Genomic DNA, 12,363 nt, shown 5'->3' with positions numbered 1-12,363 from the left:
TGGAATTCTCTGCTATTCTTTAGATGGCCTCTTATTCTAAAAAATAACTTTGCTTTCTAGCCTGCTTTAGCCTGCTTGAATAATGAGGAAGATAAACTTAGCTGTCTGACCTTGTAGGCCAGAGACTAGAAACGCCCATACTCTCAATGCCATGCCAGGTGTATTTTTTAATTGGATAGAACTGTGTAGTTTTCAAGGCCACCAGTGAGATAACCACTAAGCACACATAGGGCTGGCTCTTTAATAAAAAGGGAAGTTCTGCTTGTAGCTCTGCTTAGAATTTTAATTCATTTTCTCTAAGCCCACTGAGGTGAATAAAGTGTGACTCCAAACTCTCTGAGCATTGCTTGATTTATTCTGGTTCTCTGTAACAAAAGTATGGTATAATCTTCTTAGTTATTGTTGTAGAAAATACACATAAAATAAAACCTATCATTTTTTGTTGCTTATTTTTTAAATTTTTTTCTTTATTGATTAAGGTATAACATATGTGTCTTTATTCCCTCAATGTCCCTCTACCCCCTCACTCATTAAAAAAAAAATCTATCATTTTTAATTGAACAATTCAGTGGCATTAGGTACATTCACAATTGTTACTCCAAAAGGAAATGTTATCTTTTGAATGTAATAGTCATGTAAAAATGGTGCCATCTTTGTACAGCCAAGAGACTAATATAAACTTAGCAAACTTGATCACTTATTTTTCTTTAAAGCATTTCATTTAAAAAGCTAGTTTTTCTAAGTCTCATGGGAATCCACTTTTCTTTCAAACTTTTCTAAGTGATTTTATCTCTAAACATTCCTTCTAACAGAAATAGTTTGTTTTATTTATATAACTACGAGTGGCCCATTGCATGAATTCATGCACAGTGAAAGGAAAATAATTAGAAGAAATATTTTAAAAACGCTATTCACCCTTTCTCTATAATAGAAGTATCAACCAAATTCATGATCAACAATGACAGATCGAAACACAAGCATATGAATGGCACCAGCAAGAGCTTTATATGTATCGTGCATGCACGAGTCAACTTAGTCAACTTTATATACATAGACTAAACTTTCTTAATTAGACCTTCTTTCTGATTTACCTAAACTTTTTCCAGCCCAGTGAAGCACCCTAACTTCTCTTTAAGCAGTGTAGAGATTGTCAGCGACACAGCAGTAAATATCAACATGAAGCAGATTATTATTGTAGATCACACAGGGAGAACAAAGAGTAAAATATTTAACTGCAGCAGTGTTTGACTATATTGTGCACAGTGAGAAAACCTGAAGTCATTTTCAAGGTCTACCATTTCTTACTTCTTTTCAGTTGGGTCAAGTTTCTAAATCTCCATTTTCTGCCTAATGCAAAGAAAATAGGATTCCACCAAGTCTCCTATCTACCTATTCCAGGACTTTTGTGAGGATCAAATGAGATGAGGCATGGGAAAACACTTCACAGAAATTTGGTTAAAGTGTAAAATGGCCCTAACCGGTTTGGCTCAGTGGATAGAGCATCAGCCTGCAGACTCAAGGGTCCCAGGTTCGATTCCGGTCAAGGGCATGCGCCTTGGTTTCGGGCACATCCCCAGTAGGGAGTGTGCAGGAGGCAGCTGATTGATGTTTCTCTCTCATGGATGTTTCTAACTCTCTATCCCTCTCCCTTCCTCTCTGTAAAAAATCAATAAAATATATTAAAATTAAAATTAAAATAAAAGTGTAAAATCTTTCCACCTGTGTTCCTGGGTTGGAGAAACTTCAAGGAGGCTAGTTGCTAGGGAGAAGAAGCCAGGCGTTGCTATGTGACATTATCACCAGGAGCCCACAGCAACAGGGTCACATTTGCGCCATGGGGTCTTGGCAGCATTGGCTGCAATTTGGTGAGGTGTCGTTCCAGGGTGGTGGTGGGGTCTGTGTCCCACTTGGGGGAAGCTGAGTGTTAGTTTGTCCATGCCAGGTCCATGGTGCTGGCCAGTGAGTGTCATGGCAGCTCCTGCGTTGAGCGTCTGTCCTCTGGTGGTCAGTGCACATCATAGTGACCTGTTGGACCATAGGAGTGACACTTATTAGCATATTAGCCTTTTATATATATAGATATGTTCCAACATGTCTACCTATAACTTGAGGAATTAGAAGCATATTAAACGGGAAAAAAAAGCCCTGTGCTACTAATTTTTCTATCTCCCTCATGTCTGTCTTTAAAATATTTTTTACTATGGTAGATTTTATTTGACTATGGAATATATGATGTTTCTTAAAAAGTCATATTGAAATTGCAAAGTTGCTTATTCACACACAAGTTTTTAAAATGAGATCTAGCCCTAGCTGGTTTGGCTCAGTGGATAGAACCTGGGGACTGAAGGGTCCCAGGTTTGATTCCTGGTCAAGGGCACATGCCTGGGTTGCAGGCTAGATCCCCAGTAGGGAGCATGTAGGAGGCAGCCGATCAATAATTCTCTCTCATCATTGAGATTTCTCTCTTTCTCCCTTTTCCTTCTCTTTAAAATCAATAAAAATATATTTAAAAAAATAAAATGAGATCTAGTATTCCATAGATCAGCAGTCACCAACTGGTGGTCTGTGAGAAAATTTTGGTGATCCATAGAAAAATTTGGACATTATTTGCATTTTTATGTTTTTTATTAATCCTAATAAATAATAATAAAACAAAAAAATTCTAAGAAATTCTTATATTCTGACTGAATGACAATTTTCGCCTTTACATTGCACTAAATTGTACTAGAGTCTAGTACATTTCACGAATTCCCCTTTCTAGTATCTAGAGAGGGGGAAACGAGAGGTGCAAGTGGCTTCAGTATTGTTTTGGCCATTATAGCAGTCACCCGCTCCGCGATTACCGATTCTCATCCAATTGTTTTATTTTATTTGTGTACTGTATGTAACTGTGTATTTCCTTTAACTGTTATATAGAATGGCACAAATAGTTTGACTTTAATAACTATCATTACTTGTTTGGTTTTAGATTCGAATGAAATAAACCCATAATGAGTGAAAAAAAAAAGCAAAGGAATATTTTGCATTTCTTTAGTAATACAAAAGATAATGTAACTAATGATAATGGCCAGTGAGCGTCATGGCAGCTCCTGCATTGAGTAACAATAGTAATATGTGTACTTCACTTAACCGTGAGCTGATCAATGAATCAGAGTCTCCACAGTCCTCGTCAGGCACCATTTGGAAGAACATTTGAGCTAGAGGTGGAGAGAAGAAAACACTGAAAGTATTAAGAAAATATGATTCGAACTACTTGAAATTTGGATTTGTTCAAGAACCTGGTAGTGAGCTGGACCAACGGCCGCTTTGTGTTGTGTGTTCTGAGAGTTTATCCAATGATGCCATGAAACCTTCAAAACTCGAAAGACACTTGCAATCAAAACACCCAGATTTAGCTAAAAAACCATTTGAATATTTTCAAAGAATGCATGAAAATGTGCAAAAGCAAGTACTTGCTCTAACAAAAATGACTGGAGATAAATCCTTATCAAAGGCTTCTTATCTGATAGCACTTCAGATCGCAAAAAATAAAAAGTCGTATACGATTGGAGAAGAATTAATTAAGCTTTGCATGTTCCAAGCCTGTGAAGAGGTTTTGGGAAAGCAGGCTGCCCAGAAACTAAAAGCAATTCCTATGTCTGCTAACACTGTCAAACACAGAATTAAAGACATGGCTGAAGATATTGAAAATCAAGTTATCAACCAAAGAACTTGTATGCATATAAGCATAACCAATGGACACAGACAATGTGGGGGGGGTGATAAAGGCTGGGGTTGGGGGGCAGGGGAAGGCTGGGAGAGGACAATGGAGGTAAAGGGGGACATATGTAATACTTTCAACAATAAAAAATTATAAAAACACCGTTAACCAATAAAAAAAAAGAAAATCAACTTATAAAAATGGTGAAAAATTCACCATTTTATTCAATTCAACTTGACAAATCAACGGACTTAAGTAACAAGGCACTTCTCCTTTGTTTTGTGAGGGTTGAGTGTGAAGGAGAGTTACAGGAAGAACTACTTTGTTTGCTCAACTGGCCAGGTGGAACAACTAGCTCTGAGATTTTTGAAGCACTTAAGAGTTATTTCCTAGAACACAGAACTGAATGGAAAAAATGTATTGGGATATGTACTGACAGTGCCGCAAACATGACTGGACATCTTTCAGGAACTGTTGCAAAGGTGAAAAACGTTGGTCACCCAGACATTTTGTTTACACACTGCATTATACATCGTGAGCAACTTGCAGTGAAAAAAAAAATGTCCCCAGAACTACACTAAGTATTATCAGATGTTATTAAAATTATAATGAAATTTGACACAAAGCTCTCAATTCTCAAATATTTGAGGCACTTTGCAAAGAAATGGGTTCCCAGTATACTCACCTTCTTCTTCACACTGAGGTGAGATAGATGTTGAGGGGCAAGATACTAACCCAACTGTTTGCCCTGTGCGGAGAAGTCAAAATATTTTTCCAGCGGCAAAATAATCCGAAATTATAAGAATTCTTCTCCGACGATGAGTGGGTAGACAAGCAGATATTTTTTTGCTATTAAATGAATTAAACATATCCTTTCAAGGACAACTTAAGGACGGGTTCACACTACGAGGTAAAATGGACACTTTTCAAAAGAAAATATTACTGTGGCAAATGCGGTTGGCTGAAGAAAATCTGCAAATGTTTTCAAACTTCGATGAATATATGAGAGAGAAGGGAGTCAACCGGCAGGTGGTAACCGTTGTTCAACAGCACTTACAATCACTCACAGAACCTTTTGGTCATTATTACCCAAAGAAAGAAGATCCCAGGCATAGCAGTATATGGATAATAGATCCATTTGCAGCAAACATTGAAGACAGCAATTTAAGCATGAATGAAAAAGAAAGCCTCATTGATCCATCATCCGATGACAGTCTCGACGCTAAATCCCAGTCATCCTTATCAAGTCCTCATTTTTGGATCTCCATTAAAAGTGAATACCCATTGCTGAGTGAAAAGGCAATGAAAATTTTGATTCAATTTTCAACAACATATTTGTGCGAAAAAACATTTTCATCTGTCACAGCAATTAAAACTTGGTACTGGTCTCGGCTTGAAATAAATATGGCTCTCCATCTTGCAGTAACAACATTGGAGTAAAAAATCCATAAACTTATTTCAAGCAGACAGGAGCAAATATCACACTCTAAAAATGTTTAATACTTAAGGAAGTTTCAATTATTTCATAAAAATTAAACTTACTTTAATAAATTTGTTACAAGTAAACAACCTTTGAAGATTTTGATACGATTAAATAAGTATTTATAATGTTGTTATATTAAACTAGGGCCCAGTGCACGAATTTGTGCACCTTGAAAGGAACTGTGGGCTGCGAGGATGTGGTGGACACAGGGGCAGGTCTCGGCCCATCCTCCAAACCCCTGCCAGCCCCCAACCCCTGCTGTGGCTCTCTGGTCCCCTCTCCCCACTCCCACCGCTGCCATTCCCAAACACTGATGGCGCCGGCCCCACTCACACCTGCTGACAGCCAGCAGTGGATGCAAGTGGGGCCAGTGCCGTCAGTGGGTGCAAGCGGGGGTTCAGGCGCCAGCTGTGTGAGTGGGGCCGGTGCCAGCAGTGGGTGCTAGAGGTGGCTCCAGCACAGCAGCGGGTGTGAGTGGTAGCTGCCAGCCCCAATTGTCCCTCAGGAGCGGGGGGAGGTGGAGAAGCCCTAAGGGGTGATCGGGGCCAGCAGCTGCTGCTCACAGCTGCTGACAGTGCTGGGTGCTAGTGGGGCCAGCGCAGGCAGCAGGTGCGAGTGCCTGGTGGGATTGTGGCGTATGGGAGCAAAAAAATTTTCAGTGACCACCAGAGGCTTGCCCTGATGACAGCGACCAGTGCCCCATATTGGTCTAATGCCCCCACTCACCTGCTCCACCATCCTGCCACAGCCAATGCCTGCCATGTCCCATGCGCCCCCCCTGGTGGTCAGCACAAGTCATAGCCAACGGTTGTTCTGCCATTTGGTCTATTTGCATATTAGGGTTTTATATATATAGATAGGTGCATTTCATATTAATAAAATGGAAATTCTCTGATCATTTTATAAATGTATTTATCTTTTTTAAAAAATCTTATTAGTGGTCTGCAGGATTTAAAATTATGAATTTAGTGGTCCATGAGGTCTGAAAGGTTGGTGACTGCTGCCATAGATGATGGTATTCTCTATTTCACCAAACATAAAAGCATCAGTGTCATTTCATGGCAACAAATAGATCATTTTTGAAAGATGCATGGTATTTCCTTAACACGTTAAGTGTCCAGTCAGTCACCAGTGACTGACACTATACTTTCTGTCCGGAAGACAAAAACAGTTTGGGCGCTTAACATGTTAATACTTTCCTTGGACTAGTATCACAAAGAAAATCTTACTCCTGACTCCAGTTCATTTGCTATCTTACCCATTCATTCTTGTTGTTCATATATTTTTATTGATTTCAGAGAAGGAAGAGGGTGAGAGATAGAAACATCAATGATCAGAATCATTGATCAGCTACCTCCTGCATGCCCCACATTGAGAATCAAGCCTACAATCCAGGCATGTGCCCTGACCGAGAATTGAACTGTGACCTCCTGGTTCATGGGCTGACGCTCAACCACTGAGCCACACCCACCGGCCCCCATTCATTCTTTCCATGGCACTGAAACCACACGTGTAATTTGAGTTATAAAATATGTAGATTTGGCTGCCTTAGCTTTCCAAACTGACCTCACTCCAAGCGTATCCCTCAATAAACTTGTCTTACCTATTCCAGGCAGACAGGATACATCTACATTACTAAAACTGATTTTTAAATTATAGACTACCACTGGTCACTTCTTATCCTATGCTTCAGTGACCAATTTAAGGGGGTTTCTCTTCTCTGAAACATTCCTCAAGTACCACAGCCCACACAGTAATCTCCTTCCTAAACTCCAGAAGTGGAATTTTCCAGTGAGGATATGCTTGTCATACTTCTATGTATGTTTGTAAGTGTGCACAATGTATCTGCACCTGGGTTTTAAAGTGAAGAAGCATCACTTCTGCCAATTTTCACACAGAACTTTATTGAAAACACAGACTCAAATAGAGAACCATATGTTTAAACAACAAACAACAGGGTAGCTTACATAGGCAACTCAGTTCATTGGAAGCTCAATACTGAAAAATACTGCAATCTGGACAGCAAGACAAATATCAACAAATATGTTTTCAGCTCTAATATTCATTTGGCATCCAGAAAATGATCCAGCTCAAGCCAAGAACTGGACAAAGTTAACATCAGCATTAAAAATATAAGTTACAACACAAAACCAGACGGTGAAAACCAAAGCACTACTCGGGGCTCTTTGGGAACACAAGGCTGATGAGACAGATGGTTAATCTTATTCGTTTGGTTGTCCTCCATCAGGATCGTTTTGATTGTCTATTTGGGTTTGTAGTGCCTTAGCTAGCTTCTCAAATTCGTGGAATGCAGACATAAATGGCACAGGACTGAAATCATCATCAATTAAGGCTGCTTTTCCATTTCTCATAATAGTATTGATATTCTGAAACATTTTAATAACAATTTGAATATTATCATGTGACTCTTGTAAGGTAAAGAGACCCACAAATACCGACAGAGCTTTGGTACTGAATAGAGTTTTTGCCACCACAGGATTTTCAGACATGTTCAACAGCATTTTCAGAACATAAAACTTTGTTGTTGCATCTCCTGTGACTAACAGAGAAAGAAACTCAGACATAAAATTGGCAACCAGTGTGTGATAGTCATTAGTCATAGTGAGGTGTCTAAGCAGCCTTAATCCAAGAAGTTGCTCAGGGGAATCCAAGCCTTGTGCAAAGGTTTCCTCACACACTTGACATATGAATGTTTCAATCATGTTTAGATGTGGATAAGGTGGAGCCATGAGAATCATATTTTCCAAAAATCTTGTCCTAACTCGGGAGGTGGGATAATCAAGCAATGTTTCAATAAGTGAGACAACACCTGAATCCCGAATGAAATCTCGGGTAAACTGAGAAGCACTTCTCGTACCCATTGCAATTTTATATATTTCCTGAATAAAAGGATCTCGAACCTTTTCCATTAACAGGAGGAGTTCCTCAAACTCTCCAGAACCAATTTTTAGTTCACATTGTATGCAGCTGCAAGACCAACTCTCAGGCTCCGCACCCTCCCTGGTCCTAAGATGCTCTCTAATTTCCCGGACTGACCGGTAGGAGGGTTCACACTCCAATGTGAGCTGATCGGCCTGAGGGGAAGATTCCTCATCTTCCCCTTCCGCATTGGGCTTTCCCACAAACAGTTCAGCGAATGCAGAGGATGCATCTTCAGGAATTCTAAAGGAGCTTGGGGATGGGAAGCCAATCCTGTAAGGGCCAGATTTGTATTCAACAGTGACCTCTTCCCAGGTTCGAGGCCTGGATGCTGTATTAATTCCCTCTTCAGCTAAATCTCTGAACCTGGAACTAGCCCTGTACACAGGATTAGGATTTAGGTCAAAGCAAGCCTCATCCCTATCCCAGAACCAGGACCCAAATATGGCCTCTTCTTCAGACTCCTGCCTGGTCTCTTCTCTGGCCACAGCCCCCAAACTGGACTTTTCCTCTGTCCAGAACAAGGATCCACCAATGGCCCCCTCCTCAGCCCCTGGCATGGACTCACAGATGGCTGAAGCCCCAGCCTCCACACCAGCCTCTTTCTCTGCCCAGAACCAGGACCCAATGATGACATCCTCCTCAAACTTGGGCTCATGCTTGACCCTATTACTGTTATCATCTTTCTGGGCCCTGGGCTTCAAGACAGTATTAGGCTCCTCCTTATCTCTGGGCCTGAACCTATTAATGATCTCTTCAGGCAAAAACCAAGACTCATTATAGTACTCATCTTCAGACTCAGATTCAAAAAAGTCCTCTTTCTTTGTCCTGGGTTTGGACTTAGCATTTGCCTCATCCCTGACTCTGGGTCTGAACAAGTTATTGGCATTTTCTCCAGGCCACAAGCAGAATGGGTTGCCAGACTCCTCCTCAGACCCAGACCAGGAATCAACATAGGGTTCTTGCTTGGATTTGGGCCTAGACCTGGGGTTAGGCTGATGTTTAGCCCTGTGCCTGGACCTGGTACTGGCCTCTTCCCTGGGCCATGATCTGATAGTGGCCTCTTCTCCAGCCCAGAGAGAAGACATGGTAGAGGTCTCATCTGCTGACCAGAATCCAGATTCATTAGACGCTTCCTCTCTGGCCCTGGGCCTGGGATAGCACCAAGAGCCCATATTAGTTTCCTCCCCTGATCCAAACCAGGGTTGAATTCCTGACTGACCCTGGGAGCCAGGAAAGGTCTCAGGGTCCACATTTACCAGTTCCCTATCTACAGATAGGGCTATGGGTTTAGCAACTGATCCAGACTCAGTAGTGACCAGTGGCCAAGCTGCTGCATTGGTTTGGGGCATGCCCTCTGTTTGGGACATTGCTTCAGCTCCAAATTCAGCCTGAGCCCAAGCCTGGGCTTCATCCTTGGGCCTTGCCCCAGGGATTGCCTTGGCCTCAGTTTTAGGACGTGCCCTGCCTACTGCCCTGGCCTCAGTTTTGGGCCTTGCCCCAACCACTGCCTGTGGTTCAGTTTTGCGTCTTGCCCCAGACATTGCTTGGGACTCAGTTTTGGGCCTTGCCCCATTCATAATAGCCTTTGACTCAGTTTTGGGTCTTGCCCCATTCATAGCCTTTGACTCAGTTTTGGGCCTTGCCCCAGGCATTGCCTGGGTCTGGGTCCTAACCTTGGGTCTGACCACCATCTGGACATCATTCTCTCTCTCAGTCCCACCCCCAACCTCTTCTCCAGCCTTCTTTTCAGGCTTGGCCTGGGCACTAGGTTCAATCTCAGCCCCAGTCATAGTACCCGTTACAGAAAAGACACAGTTAAAGTATCAGTAGCACAGTCTGAGCCTCTACCACAGATGTGTCACAGTCTCTATCTTCACACTCTGATCCTTCGGTGATTCAGACGATACAGTTAGAAATAAGAGTTAGAGTCAATCACCAGTCCAGCAGTCAATAAGCCTCCTTCCCAAGACGAGCCACAACCAATATTATAGACAGGGTGCAGAAGAGGCACAACCAAGCTGGGGGAGAACGGATGGTTCCCAGGTGGGGGTGGATCCGTTGAGGGTGGTGGTCAGCAGCAATTCCAACACCACCAGAGCTGCCACTAGAGGTGAATCTAAGGAGAGAGATCAGCATGGGGCTTTGAGTCTCGCCCAATTGTGTCACTCCAAGTGGAGACTCACACAGAGACACTGAACCTTGAATACTTGGTGGAGCTGTTTGGCTACTAGAAAATCTGTCACCCTCATTCCCCCAGAGCTGCCACATACTTGGCCTGCCACAAAATAGGTGTGAGGTTGGTGGGGAAAGTATGTTGGTAATGGAGCTAAGGAGCCCCCAGACTAGATGCTAATCACTTTTGGACCTGTGTTAGTCTCAACTATCCCACTCCCATACTAACCTGCTCTGATGTGGTGCAATATCCCCTCCCTTGCTCTGTTCCAGTGGTATTCAGCTGTACAGCAGATAGCAGGCTGTCCTATGGACAAGTAAACATACAAGAGAAAATGAACTCTGAGTGCTTAGGTGACAGGCAGACACCCTGACGCCTGATGCAAACACCTCCCTTTCTGTTTAAGGGTCAAATTTTTCTAATGTTTCCTGTCTCCTGGTTCTTGACCCCAGGTCTTCTCTCATTCACACCCAACACATACCCAGATATTTCTAATATCTCCTGCAGGAAATGCACAGGGGAGGCTGTAACAGTGTGCAAATCTGGCAGGGCAGGAGAGGTGGATCACAAAGACCTGCCATAATCTTACTCGGTAACTGTCCCTTGCATTGTCCCTCTTTGCACCAACCTGCAGAGAACTGAGCCAATCTCTTCCTCTTTTCCTTCCTTGCAGAAAGTGACCAGCCTTAAAGCAAGCCTATGGACAGACAGACAAAAAGATAAGTCAGGAGACCATGGTAGCAACTGAGCACTTGATGGGAGTCCAACACCAATGATGGGAGTCCACATGTTATTTGTCTTTCAATATTTAGGGTCTTCCTGGTCGAATACTCTCGTTTTTATCCAGTCCCTCTGTTTCAGGATTCCAGATAACGACATATTTTCTTGACGTCACAGTCTTCCCATTGCTCCCTTCTCCAATTCTGAGGATTCACCACTAGGTGCACCACATCCCTTTGCCTTGCGCAGCATAAATTGGGGGAAGGGCTCCCGCATATTCTAGAAAACAGGTTGTGCAGTGGCACTTGTAATTATGAATCTGTCTCACCCTCACCTCTGAGCCCATCTTTTTCTGCCCACTTTTGGTTGAAATAAAGGGAGGAGGTTAAGAGAAGTACCTAGAAGCTGGTACACAGGGAACCCCCCAATTCTGCATACAGTCAATGCTGCCCACCAATCCCCATCCCCACACACCTCCAGATCCAGGCTATTTTCCTGCTCCAACTTTCTCAAGCCGCTCCTCTAAAGATGCACCCTGCAGCCTGAAACCGCCGGACCTACCACGCAAACATGAGGCTTTGGCATCAACGAGGCGCCTGTGGGAAGGGAGAGCACCCAGAACGCAGGGCCCAACAGGCCCCTTTCCACAATCACGGCCCTGAGTAGCCATCGCCATCGCCATCGCCATCGCCCCGGCGCCCCCACCCCCGGCCCAGCTCCCGCTCCCGCTCCCGCTCCGCCATTTCTCCCCAGCACCTCCCCTCAGCCCTCTCCCAGCACAGACACCTCGAAGGCGGGGCGCGGGCGCCGGGAGAGCCGGCTGGGGAGCAGCGCGCGTGCTTCGCCTCCGCAGACGCCCGGGAGCCCCTCCGGCCCCTGCGCCTTGGCCCGGCCCGCGCCGCTCTCGGGGACCGGCTCCGACAGCCCGGCTCGCCTCCTCCTCGCCAGGACGCCAGGGTCGCGGCGCGGGCTGTAAGCGGGTGGGAGTGGGGCCGCCCCCCGCCCCCCACTTGCCTTTCCAGGCTCGGGGCCCGGTGGTCGTCCTCCCCGCCTCTCGGAGCCGCTCACGCAGACCCCACCGCCTCCCGCGAGCGCGGAACTGCAAACAGGCGTCCCGCCCCCGCGCCGCTGCACCAAACCGGCAGGGGCTGCGCAGGCTGCGACAGAAGCGCTGGCAGCGAGGGTGTCGGGAAGGGGGCGGAGGGATACGGCACGAATGGGCGCGACGCCCCCCAGGGCCCACCGTAGTTCCGACCCGAGGGGGCGGGGCCGGCCGGGGTCCGGGCCAGACCAGACCCAGCCCGAGGGGCGGCTTTGCGCCAGCCCGCCTCCGGGCACCAGCGC

General features: G+C 44.6%; 1 protein-coding gene across 2 annotated transcripts; it reads right to left on the bottom strand.

Annotated features, from left to right (window-relative positions):
* Positions 1–7,061: 7,061 nt before the first annotated feature.
* On the bottom strand, positions 7,062–12,112 carry LOC308536216 (G-protein coupled receptor-associated sorting protein 2-like). Of its 2 annotated transcripts, XM_081115313.1 has the most exons (5): positions 12,034–12,112; positions 11,494–11,576; positions 10,928–10,996; positions 10,528–10,605; positions 7,062–10,242 (listed from the first exon to the last, which is right to left on the bottom strand). In XM_081115313.1, the coding sequence occupies exon 5, from the start codon at positions 9,914–9,916 to the stop codon at positions 7,406–7,408; it is 2,511 nt and encodes an 836-aa protein (XP_080971439.1). In that variant the 5' UTR covers positions 9,917–10,242; positions 10,528–10,605; positions 10,928–10,996; positions 11,494–11,576; positions 12,034–12,112; the 3' UTR covers positions 7,062–7,405. The 2 variants fall into 2 exon arrangements, with proteins under 2 accessions (XP_080971439.1, XP_080971438.1); XM_081115312.1 differs by lacking the exon at positions 12,034–12,112 and having other exon boundaries at positions 11,494–11,781.
* Positions 12,113–12,363: the final 251 nt, after the last annotated feature.

This window comes from Myotis nattereri, assembly GCF_964212035.1.
Source record: "Myotis nattereri genome assembly, chromosome: X".
Taxonomy (NCBI): Eukaryota; Metazoa; Chordata; class Mammalia; order Chiroptera; family Vespertilionidae; genus Myotis; species Myotis nattereri.
Note: the sequence above shows the minus strand (reverse complement) of the source record. Positions and strands in the feature narration are given on the sequence as shown.